At 33.1% G+C, this 13,857-nt stretch overlaps 1 protein-coding gene across 1 annotated transcript; it reads left to right on the top strand.

The window, feature by feature from the left end:
* Positions 1-8,369: 8,369 nt before the first annotated feature.
* Positions 8,370-9,684, top strand: LOC110418472 (auxin-responsive protein SAUR40-like). Its single transcript, XM_021431212.1, has one exon. It carries the CDS (start codon positions 9,000-9,002, stop codon positions 9,540-9,542), a length of 543 nt encoding a protein of 180 aa, XP_021286887.1. The 5' UTR covers positions 8,370-8,999; the 3' UTR covers positions 9,543-9,684.
* Positions 9,685-13,857: the final 4,173 nt, after the last annotated feature.

The raw sequence follows: 13,857 nt of genomic DNA, 5'->3' as shown, positions 1-13,857 counted from the left end.
TTAGGTCTCATAGCTTTTCAACATTCGCAAAAGCCTTTTTCCACTTTTACATTTTCAAAGCAGGAGAAGTCAAAGTTCATTTAGGCCATGCCATAGAGTTATATTTGAGTTGGACAGCAATCTACATTTGGGCATACCTTAGGCACATATTCCATGACTTCAAACCGATAGATAAACGAATCCTACTCAACCCTAGACTTGATAAAATGGATCTGACCCATCAGATCGATGTATATTTTATTAAATATGAAATGAGTTGAGTTAAAAAATTTTGATTCATATTTAAATTGGACCTAAATAGATCAGCCCATCAAATCAGTGGATTGATGTAGGCGGAGGCAGGGTCAGTTCTATGGGTAAAAAAATTAATTTTAATTAATTTAATAATTTTATATATTTAATTATGTAAAATTAATAATTTAGTTACTAATAGTATTATTTATTTATATATTTCAATATCTTTAATTTTCACTTGTCAAATTAAAAATTTTAATTTAGATTAAACTTATTATCTTCTTTTCTTTTATGGTAATGAATATTAGATGATAAATTGATAATAATTCAGACCTTGAGACATCATTGCTATCTAAATAAGATTTAAATGTTTTACATGAGAATGAAGATGGAGGAGGATATAAATGAGTCTTGAAATTTTTATTATTTGGTTATATACTTATGTTTATGAGATAGTAGTTTGTGTTAAAGATTTAAACTTTATTATGTAATTTATTTATTTTTTATATTTGGTGTAATTTGTTTATTTGTAACATGTTTTTGTTATTTAATTTATGAATTAAATCATAGAACAATTTTATTAATAAAAAATTTATCAGGTAGAATTATAAAAATTATGTTTTTTTTGAAAAAAAAAATGAGCTGGCCCAACCCAACCCATGAGCTAACAAGGGGTGGGTTGGGTTGAGGTTTTGATAGCCCATATAAAAAATAAGCTGATCCAGCCCAACTCATATTTTTTCAACCCACAAGAGATGGGGCACGGCTGGGCCTGGCCAGCCCATATTGACAGCTCTACTCAACCCACTCTTGCTATGGGCCTATGGGCCACTGCAAAAGGATATCCGAAACTGGGAACTTTTTAAAAGAAAGAAACAAAATGAAACACAGGAATTTCGAAATATTTTTTGCTATGCAGGGATTTCCATTTTTGATTTTGGGCAAAGCTTTCATGGGTTAACATGCTATTGAGTTTGAGTTTTGGTTTAACCAAAATCTAAGTTCTTATTTTACTAGACTTTTAGTTTTTATACAATATTGATTAGTTACACTGTTTTAAATTTCTTGTCTCATATCAAGTTCTAATCTTATTCTATTTTGAATTATGACATACAACTTAAAAAGACCCTAAACTGTTTGAAAAAATTTAAATAAATTTTTATTCTTTTATTGCATTTAATCAAGTTTTTATATTTTTATTATGAGTCAAATAAGTCCTTATAAAATGTCATTTGTTATTTTATACCATATGACATTTACGTGGTATGCTAATGTGACATATTAATGTAGCATAATGACATTGTCATATGATATGTTTTGCTCTCCACATCTACATTATATGAGTATAAAATTATAAGCATTTATTTGATCTAAAATAAAAGTACAAGGCTTTAATTGAATACAATAGAAGAATAAAGACTAATTTGAACTTTCTTAAATAGTTTAAAGGCTGTTTCAAGTATTATGCCTTGAACTTTTGTATTATAAAAGTAGGTCTTCACACTTTAGAAGTTAATTAATGCTTTTGAGAGCCTTAGCAAGTGAACATCTTGCAACTTTATCTACTCTAGATGGAGTTGGAGTGAGTGTTCTTGTAAGACTATTTAAAGATGGCGCATTAAGAGAAGGTGAACATGGTTTGGTTAAGTTTGAGAAACCATAGACAATGTTGTTGGATAAAATTTATTTAGTTAAAGGTCTTTTCAATAAGTTACAACTTAATTGGAGCTTGTATCACTTGAAGATAGACAAGAATTAAGACCTTATGAAACATATGAATGAGTTCGACAAGATCTTTGATCAGCTGAAGAAAGTTGGCTTAAAAGTGAAGGAATAAGAAACCAGTTGTTCCTTGTTTCGTTTCTAGACTCTTATGAAATACTTATGGAATTTTTGATTTGCGGAAAGGATATAATAATATTAGAGCAAGTATAAACAACATTGATATCTCATAAAGCCTGGAAGAAAAATAACAAAGGGGGTAAAGATTTAATTGACTTGGCATTGGTGGTTGAGATTTGGGAAAGCAAGTTAACCAAATGACCAAGTCTAGAACAATGTTAAGTGTTTTCGATGCAAAAGGTATGAATATATTTAATGAGATTGTCTTATGAGAATCGATGCAAAAGGTATGAACTTATTTAGTGAAATTGTCCCACGAAAAGGAATGAAGGTATTGATAACAAATGTGAGTGTGCATTCATTACCAACGATGATGATTGTGATATTGTCCTTGAAATCTCAAAAATTTAAATGCTAATTGACATTTAAATTCTACTTGTGTCATTCATGTGTGCTTTTAAAAGGTTTATTTTGATTTGTTACAAGGAGTAGTCGAGGATTTGATATTGGATTATAAGTCAAATTGTAAAGGTCATAAGTCTTGGAGTTGTGAGAATCAAAATGTTTGATGGTGTTGTGCATTTTCTAAATAGTGTGACCTATGTCAAAGATACATAGGAATCTAATATCATTGAATTTGTTAAACTCTAAAAGATATGGACATGCTCTCAATAATAGAGTGATAAAAGTCACGTGAAGAGACATGATCCTAATGAAAAAGAATTTATATAATGGTTTTTATCTAAAAGGTGACCAAATCACTTAAATTCTTATTTTATTTATTTATTTAATTTCTTTGAATTTTAACTTTGTTGTTTCTTAAACAATTTTTACAACACAGGTTGTCACTCTTTGATTAGGAATTTATTTGTTTAAAGATTCTAACTTTTTTTTTCTTAATCTTTGAGATTTCTCAAACGATTTATTTTGTGTTGAATTAAAGATCTTCATATGATTCAATCAAGTTTGATTTAATTTTAAGAATACATATTTTATTTTATTTTTTAATAATTTAATTAAATAATATTTAAAAATAATAAAATATAAAACTATATGAACTTGTACTAAATTGAACGGATCTTAACTACAATAAATCCTACCCACATACCTCTTTTACATCTAACATCTATCTTTGGTCTTTTGGAAATTTCACGAAGACAGTATGGGGTTTGCAGGCAGAAAAATGTCTGATTTGACAATTTTCTGACGTCAAGGGTTGTTTTGGGTATTACGTTTGAGATGAAGGGCTATTTTCGAGTTTTTAAGTTTTAAACGAAGAGTTGTTCGAGTTTTACTCCAGATTGGAGGGTTTATCTTCGATTATTTAGCCTAGGATCTTAGTTCTCTTTTATTTAAGTTCACTAAGTTGTGGCACCTAGGGTTTTCAGTTCTTTTTTCTTCTTTTGGTTGTTACAAATGGCCAATGGGTAAGTTAAGTTTCCCGAATCAAACTGGAACCAAAACGGAAAAGAAACAAACTTAGCCGATGGCATGAGGTAAAGCTTGAAAAAAATTTGTGGTTCAAATGGAGCTTGTCATTCTTGGAATGACAACATTTGGCTTTAGCTTTTCCCAGTACAAACTGATGGCCAAAATCTGTCAACGTAGATGGAGTCACTAACAAATCTTAAGTATTCCATCCAACAAAGCAATCGGATTAATGTCTTCGGTTTCTGTCAAATTTTCTCTCTCAACCTTAAGTCTTGGTTTAGGTTTTGTATCGAGTTCTTGACATGGCGGGTGCTAGAATTAGAATCCATCCATATTACCAGCAATGGTGGCCAGTGGTAGCACCTCGACCCCCACCGACCGCAACAGCAACCGCTCCTCAACCGCCTCCTCCACTTGCTCTCTCTCATGACAAGGTCGACTTTCTCACTCTCACTCGATTTACTTCATTTCCCCTTTTTTGTCTTTTTTCAACCCTTAGATTTGAGTATGAATTGTCGGATTTGTTGGTAATCAAATTCGTGGGTTTCAGTTACAGCTCAGTGTTAAGCTGGCCATATAGAGGAAAGAAGACACTAAAAAGTCAAGATGAGGTAATAGACAAGCAATTTACATTGTCATACTTTCTTTTAGATTTCTGAGTTTAATGATATATGTTTAAGATATTTTCAGTCACAATGTTGCTATTATGGTTATGTTTTCCTTGCTTTTGCTTTATGTATTTTATTTATACTTTACCTATTTATTTGTATACATCATCAATTAATTCTTAACGATGCTGTTGATCTTGATTATTGTGTAGTTTGATAGTATTTTTGTGTAACGGATGGAAGTTGAAAAGGTTGTGAATCACTGCATTTTAGATGTTGATAGTTGGCAACTACAATTGTATCTGGTTAAAACTGCAACATACCTTTTTCATCTAATCTGCATTGGTGACTTGTGCTGAGTTCTTAAATGCTTATTGGTATAAGTTCACTTACAAAAATGGTTATTAGTTCTTATTAGACTTTTGTTGTTCTTAGTACTCTCATGAATCAAAACATCACCGGATCAATAGCAAAATAATGTTTGTGCATATTTTTATCCTACTTTTATCCTGAATCGACTTCCGTTTATTTATTGTAGTGCTAGACATGGACAAGACAAACATGGCAAAAGATCTAATATTACATGTGAAATCAATTTTTGTTTTTTGATTAATGTCATCCTACTTGTTTGATGTTGTCCAAATATGGATACTATATATTTTGAAACGACTTGATCACAATTCATTCCTTTTTTGGACAACAGAGTGTTCAGTTGTTCATTACTGAATGTAGAACAACTTTTTATACATTTTATGATGAATTAACTTTGTACTTGTATAAAATATTAACTGACAAAATGATACACAGTAAGCATCTAAGCATTTAGCTCATTAGTTGATGTATGATCTCTTATTTAAAAAAACTGAATTTGAATCCCCCTCTCCCAATTATATATAAAAAAAATGATATGCAATAACATCATGTATAATATTATTATAGTAAACTTATACCCAAGCTGTTTCCGAGCTACTTCATAATGAGTGGCTCTATTTGCAGAAGACCATTTGGTTTTTTTCATTTCTTCACTTGAACCATTTTTTTCATTTTCATTTATTGACTCAAACCACTATTAAAAATTTGTAGATAATGAAAATGTGCTTTGACATTATTTACAATAACACTTTATTACTCAATCTATAAATAAAATATAATATTAAATTATTTAACTATTTAAAATAATTTTTAAATAAAATAATATTATTATATATCAATTAATAACTCTCACGGTATAGCATAAATCGGTAATTAATTATTATTAAAATGATTCGAACACTGAAAACAAGATAAAACCTTATGCGCTACTTTAGATAATCAACAGGAATGTATAATTTTTTTTTTTAAGACCATATATTTTATCAATGCAACGTGCCATCATTTGTTAGAAAAATGTAGCAACCGATAGTATTATTTTATCTACTTATATTAGAACTTACAGGTTTCGATGAAAGATTATAATTTAAGAATTTTTATTCTTAATTTGGTATGCTTTCTACATATTTTAAACATCATTTCCTATAATTATTCCTCTATCACATCAAGTGCATGACTAATTAATTTCTGCAACAACATAATGATGTGAGCTCTCACGTTAGTTTGGTCCTTTATTTAAATTGTAGAAAATAAACATAACCTTAACGTGTGCAACATGTGCACTATAACATTTATTTTATTTCACTAATTTTGTTTATATTATAAACTGTTTTATGAATCTGACATAATATTAAAACTAAATTGCAAATTCATTTTCCCTCACAAAAAAAACAAAAGTGGTAAAGAAATATATTATAATCATAAAGTGTCAAAAAAGAAAAACAGTAAGTATTGCATCGGCAGCAGACATTTCCCATTATTCATTCTTTTTTATTTTTTTTTTCCTTTTTGATGGATGGGAGTTGGCAGGTTATTTCTAACAGAGGAAAGATTAGTCTTCGACAATCAGCCTCACGCAGAAAACAGTAGCTTTCAAAGTTGGTTGTTGAGTTTAGAGTTAAAGCAGCTATTACTTTGGCTTCATTATTTTAAGTGAAATTAGCCTGTTGGTCACGTGTCATTTGACTAGATCCACAAATAGCCTTCCAAACCATATAACACTGGCGTGCGTAATACACGTTCATGCTCTCCAACCCCCCACGCCCTCTTTTTTTTTTTTTTTTTGTACTTGGCAGATAATAATATATTCAACACTTGAAATTTTATTTTAAAAAAAAAAACTAATGGAGTATACATTACCCTTACCCATTGATTTGATATGTTGTCTAATTTATTGGATTAGAAATTCAAATTTTCAATTGAAAATATGCTTCGAATAATTGTGAAGCACATTAGATGTTTGATGTGAACGATATTATCTTTATTCAATGCATTAGCATTGGCCTTCCTGGTTATATGCCCATTGAAGATAATATGTGCAAAGTTGAAATGCCTACTAGACGCTATGGTTCAAAATAGAACAAATTAAAATGGTCCTAATATATATTTACTTATTCCTGGAGATTGATCTTCCTCACTTAGATAGCCAAAATGGAAATCGTTGGTTTGACTCGTTGGTGGGCGGCGCTGTTCCTTCGTAGCGTTTTGGTAAACATGGTACCTGGTCATATTTAAAGGCCTAGTGCACACCTGTAGAAAATGAAATTTAGCAATGGATAATGGAAAAATATGGACGGCGGTGCCTCCTTGGTTGCCCTAGAAAAGACTCAAATTTGTCTTCATCCATCGTTCTTTCGGAAATCTGCCCCAAGTTTAGGACATTTCATGCATCCAAAACAAGTCTGGTCCAATTTTCTTGCCCTTTTCTCAACTCTTGTGAGATATGATTTTCATGGCCAGAAAATGCCATTGACTTCAAGTTCAAGCACAAATTTTTGACATGTAAGCACTAGGCTATGCATTTTTCAATTATAAAAGTGTATGATTGAAATTTTACCATGTAAAGGATAAGGTTTGGATTTGGACAGAAAGTGAAATCCTCAAAATCAAAGGCCTTGTCCTTACGTGATCCTCACTTGTGAATAAACTCATATTTGAGTTCAAATTAGGCTTATTAATACTAAAAGAAGTCAAGGGAAACTAGACCATGGCGAGTGCAGAGAGTCAAGTTGCAGAGAGAGAGAAAGAGAGAATGGGAAAAAATTTGCTGCCAAATCACCAACTGAAACGTCATGTCGGTCTCTGGCCTGCCACTGTAAGGTCACGCTGGAGAGTTTGATTCAAACACGGTTAACCTCGTCATTAGTAGAATTAATGGGAACTTAACCCAATTCATGCAATCTTTGCGCAGCCAAAAGTAAAGCGACTGAGTGTTATTTTTCTAATGGTTATGCTCCAACAACAATGAGTTTCCTATGCCTGCCACCTTCAAATAATCAATTTCTTTCTATCTTTCTTTTCACTTTTGTCCACTAGCCTTGAAGTTGTTACATGGTGAAGGTATCATCTGGAATCAGATTGAATGGGAATGAAATGGTAAACCAGTTTCGAATGTACAAAAAGGATAAGTTAAACTACATACACCACCCCCCAAGTCAACAAATTAAAAATTTTCAGTATTATTGGATATATTAGCTGGTTCTGGGAGTTGGGTATGTATCAGAGGGAAAAATCTTACAAATATTTCAGCCCAATACGTTAATGCAAATTTTATTTTTAATTGAGACGACAATGACAATTGGCAAGAGCTACCTGAAGGCGGCTAGGTAAATATTGTTAACCAGACTTTGTCAAAAAAGTTCCGTAGAAAAATTTGTTAACAGAAAGCATCTGATTAAAGCCGCCCCCAGCCATGCACCCATTAACCACAACGTGAATTACAACGATCCACATCACAGGGACAACATCATAATTAGGTTATAAAAAATCATATCCATCCATTAGCTTTTTTTTTTCTTCTTCTTCTTCTTCTTTTTGGTCTCATATGTACAAATTAATTGGCACATGGTTTAAGATGATGTAGAATTAGTCTTCCCGAGCCTAAATGAGTGGGAGGAGCTGTCACCATAATAATTAACCTTTGCCCCCACAAGCATTGCATGTCTAACTTTTATTTCGGTTTATTTCCAAACACTCACCCAAAGGAAAAATAAGGGGGAAAATTTGGAAAAGGTTGAAGTAAAGGCTTCCAACAAATTCACCTAACCTACTCCACTTTGCAAATGTCTTGTCCATGTGCTACTGACAACAATACATCCCCAATACCAACAAAAGGCTTTATATGTCAACGGGGTTCTATTTTGTCTTTCCCCGGACTAAGTTCCCCACAGACGCCTTTCCTTTTTTCCATTTAATTGGTTGTTTTTTCAATATTTTATTATATAATCAGTTCATGTTTGAATTAACTTGTTTTTGTTATCTTATTTGTCCACTAGGAGGCAGGGGCGTTGAAGACACGAAGAAGTGGCCTCTTTTGTCTTCATATTGACCTTGTTTAAACAATTTATATTCAAAATCTTGCAGCGTTTGTTGCGTTGACAAATGCAATATTATTTGCAGGAGTCTGTATATGGGTATGGGGCTATATAACAGTGCCGATTCTCCAAGGCTAGCTTGTGATGATTATCCACTAATATAGCCCCTTCCTTAAAGCGTATCTCGTGCTATCTTCTTCTACTCCTAACCTCCTAATCTCTTTTTCTTTGCCGGATTTCTTGAGCTACACCTGTTTTCTGAAAAGCTAGCTAGGTGGAAGGTTTTATCTAGGAACTAGATTCACCCTCTCTTTCTCTCCCGATCGCTTCTATTATTTCTGGTGATCAAGACTTTGTTTTCAAATTCAGTTGAATTCTGTGAAAGGGTGCAAAAAAAGGCAAACAGAAAGAAGAGGGTCAAGTTCAATTTTGAATTGGCGATCAATACAGGGCTCCTTGAGTGGTGTTTTATTTTCCAGGAATGGATGTTGTAAGGATGAAATGGAAGAAAAACGTGCTTTTCAGGGCCTGGGAAAGATGCTGGTCGGATGGAACTGGCGGCAAGAAGTCATCAGGAACTTCTTGTGACGCATTGAGGAAGAGCAAGTCATGGCACACCACAACAGCAAGATCATCTTCCCTGGAAGAAGATAAAGGGAAAAAGAGGCGTCAGGTAACTCCAGAAGGCTGTTTTTCTGTCTATGTTGGACCCCAAAGACAAAGATTCGTGGTCAAGACCGAGTTCGCCAACCATCCATTATTCAAGATGTTGCTAGAAGACGCCGAACTTGAATACGGGTTCAGCAGTGAAGGCCCCCTTCTGCTTCCCTGCGATGTTGATTTGTTCTATAAAGTTTTGGCAGAGATGGACAGTGGAGAAGAAATAAGTCCTGTTTGCAGCTTTGCTTACAGCCCACTAATCCTTTGCAGCCCTTCTCGTCGCCAGAGTTCTAGTATCAATAAAGGCTATGGATCGTATAAACCTCTCACTCCATCTCGATTGCTTAAGTTGAATAGTTATTAAACTAGTGTTTACAAATTTTTCCCTTTTATTTTTTCTTTTTTAAGGAGGATTGCATTTGAGAAGATCATGCATGCACATACATCAATGTAATTCGAAGTGGTGTATTGTTTTCATAATTAAATGCATATATATATAGTAAAAAGCCTTATACTTAAAGTCTACATAAAGTTTATATGGGAAGATGTAAGATGAAGATATGAAGACAAAACAGGAAGTGGTAAGCAGCATTGATTCAGAGATATGTGATGTACTTGTTGGTTGCGTTAGTTAGCCTGTTAAATAGGATAACCATTATCCATTAAAGAGGAAGATGACGAGAGGGCTTCCTTTAAATAGAAGAGAGGAATTAGGAATATTAACAAAAATTTTCTCTAATCCACCAACCTAGTTAATTTTACCTATTATGACTTAAATTCATAGGTTCATGACTGACCCATGAGTTCAACAAGTAAACCCACTGGACTCGAGCAAGCTTTAGAGTTCTCAACCATATACTCAAATGCCAAGGGATTCATAATCAAATATTTGTAACAATTTCAAATATATTACATTATCCCTAACTCACAATCCATACAATTATACATAGGGTCATACATTGGCCATCAAATCAAGTTCGTATATAACGACCTTTATACACAAATTCATATTGCACTTCGTGCTTAATATATGTCACAGGCTAATCAAACTGGAAGGTAGAAGGCTCATCCAGACTCAACAGAATGACATGTTGGGAGAAAGACCTACCGGATGCCAATTATGTGTTCGTCCAATAGACAACACTTGCCACGTAACCCCATAGCTTCTCTTATCTGCACATGGTATAATAGAAGGGCGAGTTATCTAATACTCAGTAAGGGAATGCTATCACAGCATAATTATTTACGTATAAAATATTTATAAGCCTATCTAGTCATAATACATTCAAATTCAAACATCTCCAATTTAAAGGTGCGAGGATCATCCTAATATCCTACATGTACATCTCATCACCGTAAGTCCTATTGGATCACACCTCAACAGTGAATCATATCCACAATTCACAAGTTCTATGTCCTCATATCAAATCAGGACTTCCCTTTAAAATCGTTGCCATCAAACTAGGCTTCATAGGCACACCTTAGTTGCCGAGCCCAACCTCAAATCTCATTTACATATCATTTGCTTATCTATAAGCTTTTCATCAAATCTCATTCACAATGGTCACCACACATTCATATTTCAAATCAAATCATACCATCCACAATGCATGTTATCATAGTTAAACCAAATCGAATGAGTGGTCATGCTCTAGACACAGTCAGATCACAAACGGTGGCCAATCGGAGGAGAAACAAATCACGCACAGAGCAACGCCGCTCAACGAAAAAACAAATTACCCATGTGTCGAAGCAACAGGTAAAAAAGGAACAAATCACACACAGCATCGAAGCAATTGGCAAAAAACAGATCACACACAAGCCAAAACAACAGGCGGAGAATCATATCATTGACTGGAGTAATCTCCTGACATCAACATCACCCAAAGTAATCTCAATGGATGGCATCAAAGCATTGCAGACGAGAATTACAGGCAAGATTAATGCCACCATCCCTACTTAGTACCATCCCTGTAGGCACACACATAGTCACAAGGTGTGAAACTCCACTATACCTCAAGTCAAATCAATGTCTAGAATTCATCTTTAGAACAAAACATAAATTCATAAATTAAGCCATCATGCCTGCAACATTCCATATGTCCAATCAAATCATATTCAGATTCAACGAGCTTCAGTCATCTCTAAGCTTGATATAATTCTAAATGCCTTTAGATTTTTAAGGTATCATCAAACAAAACATAATCAATCTCTAAGCCCTCATGCCTTGAACCCCACATGAGTATTCATCATATTCCGTCATATCAATCATGGTTTAATAGCCTAATACTTATCCTCAAATCAACCACAAGTACATGGGCATTCACACATAATTCCTAACCATAAGCAATCATGGCTCTTTGGCCTCACATAATTAACATCACCTCGATCGTTGTGCCACTAACTTAAATACATATTATGCCCATGCACCTAATTGGAGCGATCCATTCATTATAATTTGGTACAATTCTTAATTCATAATTTGTATCACACCATGTGCAGGCTTTTTGCTCTAGGTCTTACATACCATGGGTTCCAACACAACACCACATTATGGCTAACGACAAATCGCACAAACACAGATTTCCTCTTTCAAATAACTAGTTAGCCAAGGCATTCTCGTCTAGGCACATAGTCATATTTATTCTCTAGCCTAGGCACGTATTTCTAAGCAAACATACATATACATACATATAGATATATACAAACACATCAATTCTACACATGTATAGTTTTTTAACCTAGGTTCATTCGTCTAGACATGCATCTTTTATCCTAGTACAATGGCAACGCACCTATTTTATGCATTACATGCATTTAACTTAAATCCCACTCACCTTAACAATCAGAGACACACCGTAATCAAGCTCAACCTTTAGCCTTCAGCCATATTCCAATTCACAAATGCATCAATAACCTCCATTCTCCCCTTAGATACATCAAAACATCAAAATCATAATTATTTCCTATCCTTCAAAAATATCTCAACTTTTTAAAAATACCCAAATTAAATGTATATGCTCAATCTTCTAACAAATAAGCTAAATCATTACTTTGGAAGCTAAGTTACCCAAATCTAGGCTTCAAGTCTCCAATAAACTTAAGGGGAAAGAGTTTGACCAAATTTGTGCATATTTGGATCCAAAGTTATTAACTGATTAAATAAAAAATCAATCTGTAAAAACATGTAATCTTACCTCCAGATCATTTCTCAAGCTTGGATCTAGCTCAAATGGGCTCCTAATGGCATTTGGGGGATTAAGGTTCGAATAAGGTAGAGAGAAAATGAGGGAAATAGCTTAAAGGAAGAAATAAGGCGGAAGGGCTCAAAACTCTTTTTTATTTTTGCCTTTTCTCTTTGATATATCGATACATTTAGCAATGTATCCATATATCTATTATAATTTTGAATGAATATATCGATATATTGAGGCAAATATATCGATACATTTCAAGCAGCATGGTCCAAGTGCTCTATACTTCGAATGTATCAATACATTAAAACAATGTATGAATACATATTCATCCTTTACCAAATCTATCAAAACATCCTTAAATGTATAGATAAAATTCCTCCAAAACGTCTCATATTATTCTTCCTACCAAGAATGTATCGATACTTAGGAGATGTATCAATACATTTTCCCCTGTAGGTAGTTTTAAGTCTTTTCTAACTTCCAAAAGTCCAACTTAATACCCAAAAATCTAACTTAACACTCAAAAATCCATTCCCTATCAATCTTATACCTCAAATAACTTATATAATTCAAAATCCTCATACATATATCATCAAACATGCTTCAAATTAAACCCAATCCTCAATCTATAGGATTAATTCATCATTTTCATCAATTTTTACCTTAATGGCATAGTTAGATGTTAAAGTGCCAAACATTTGTAAAATTTCATTAAACAACTTAGTTTACCCCCTACATTCATAATCATTTATCTCTAGATATAATCATATTCATCAAAACTTAAATAATTCCTCGAGTCACTCCTCGAGTCATTCGGCCAACATCATATATACACCATGTCAAAAATCAAGAGTGTTACATTACCTTGTCTACCTTCTTACATGGGACGATGCCTGTCATGCATAAATGTGTTTAGAACATGGATTAAACTGAGTAATTACTTTCACCAAGTTTGAAATAAATGGATTTCACTTTATTAATTTGAGTATCAAATACAAACAGAGATTTTTCCTTTTTAAAATGAAAATACAATTAGGGTAATGCATGTATATATGTTTGGTTTTTCTGTTGCTTGTGTTTGGAGCAATATGCCACATGCCATCCCCTTGGTCTAATTCAAAAAGGCTCGTACAGCTTCAATATGTTTTAATATAGCGGATTGCTGACTGGATTATAAGCAAAGGCAAAGTATATTAAGGGTACAAAAAAACAAAGGAAAAAGCGGTAAACTTAAAAATGTTTTTTAGGTGTAAAGAATAAGAACCACATAAGTTTTTTAAGGGAACATCTCTTTTTCCATTTTTTTTCTAAAAAAGAAATCACAAGTAATTTTTACCATTTTGAAATGTTTTTAAAAGGTTTTTTTTTTGGAAAAATATATTCAAGTCAGACTATAAATAATATTCATGGATGACAAAATTTTGGCTTTCACTCAAATTCAGCAAAATCTTATGAGAAAATTTGCAAAAGGACACAGTCAAA

Source organism: Theobroma umbraticum, unplaced genomic scaffold (genome assembly GCF_002168275.2).
Source record: "Theobroma umbraticum cultivar Fairchild unplaced genomic scaffold, ASM216827v3 scaffold_50.0, whole genome shotgun sequence".
In the NCBI taxonomy this organism is placed as follows: Eukaryota; Viridiplantae; Streptophyta; class Magnoliopsida; order Malvales; family Malvaceae; genus Theobroma; species Theobroma umbraticum.
The sequence above is the reverse complement of the archived record's forward strand: the minus strand, read 5'-3'. Positions and strand labels throughout refer to the sequence as shown.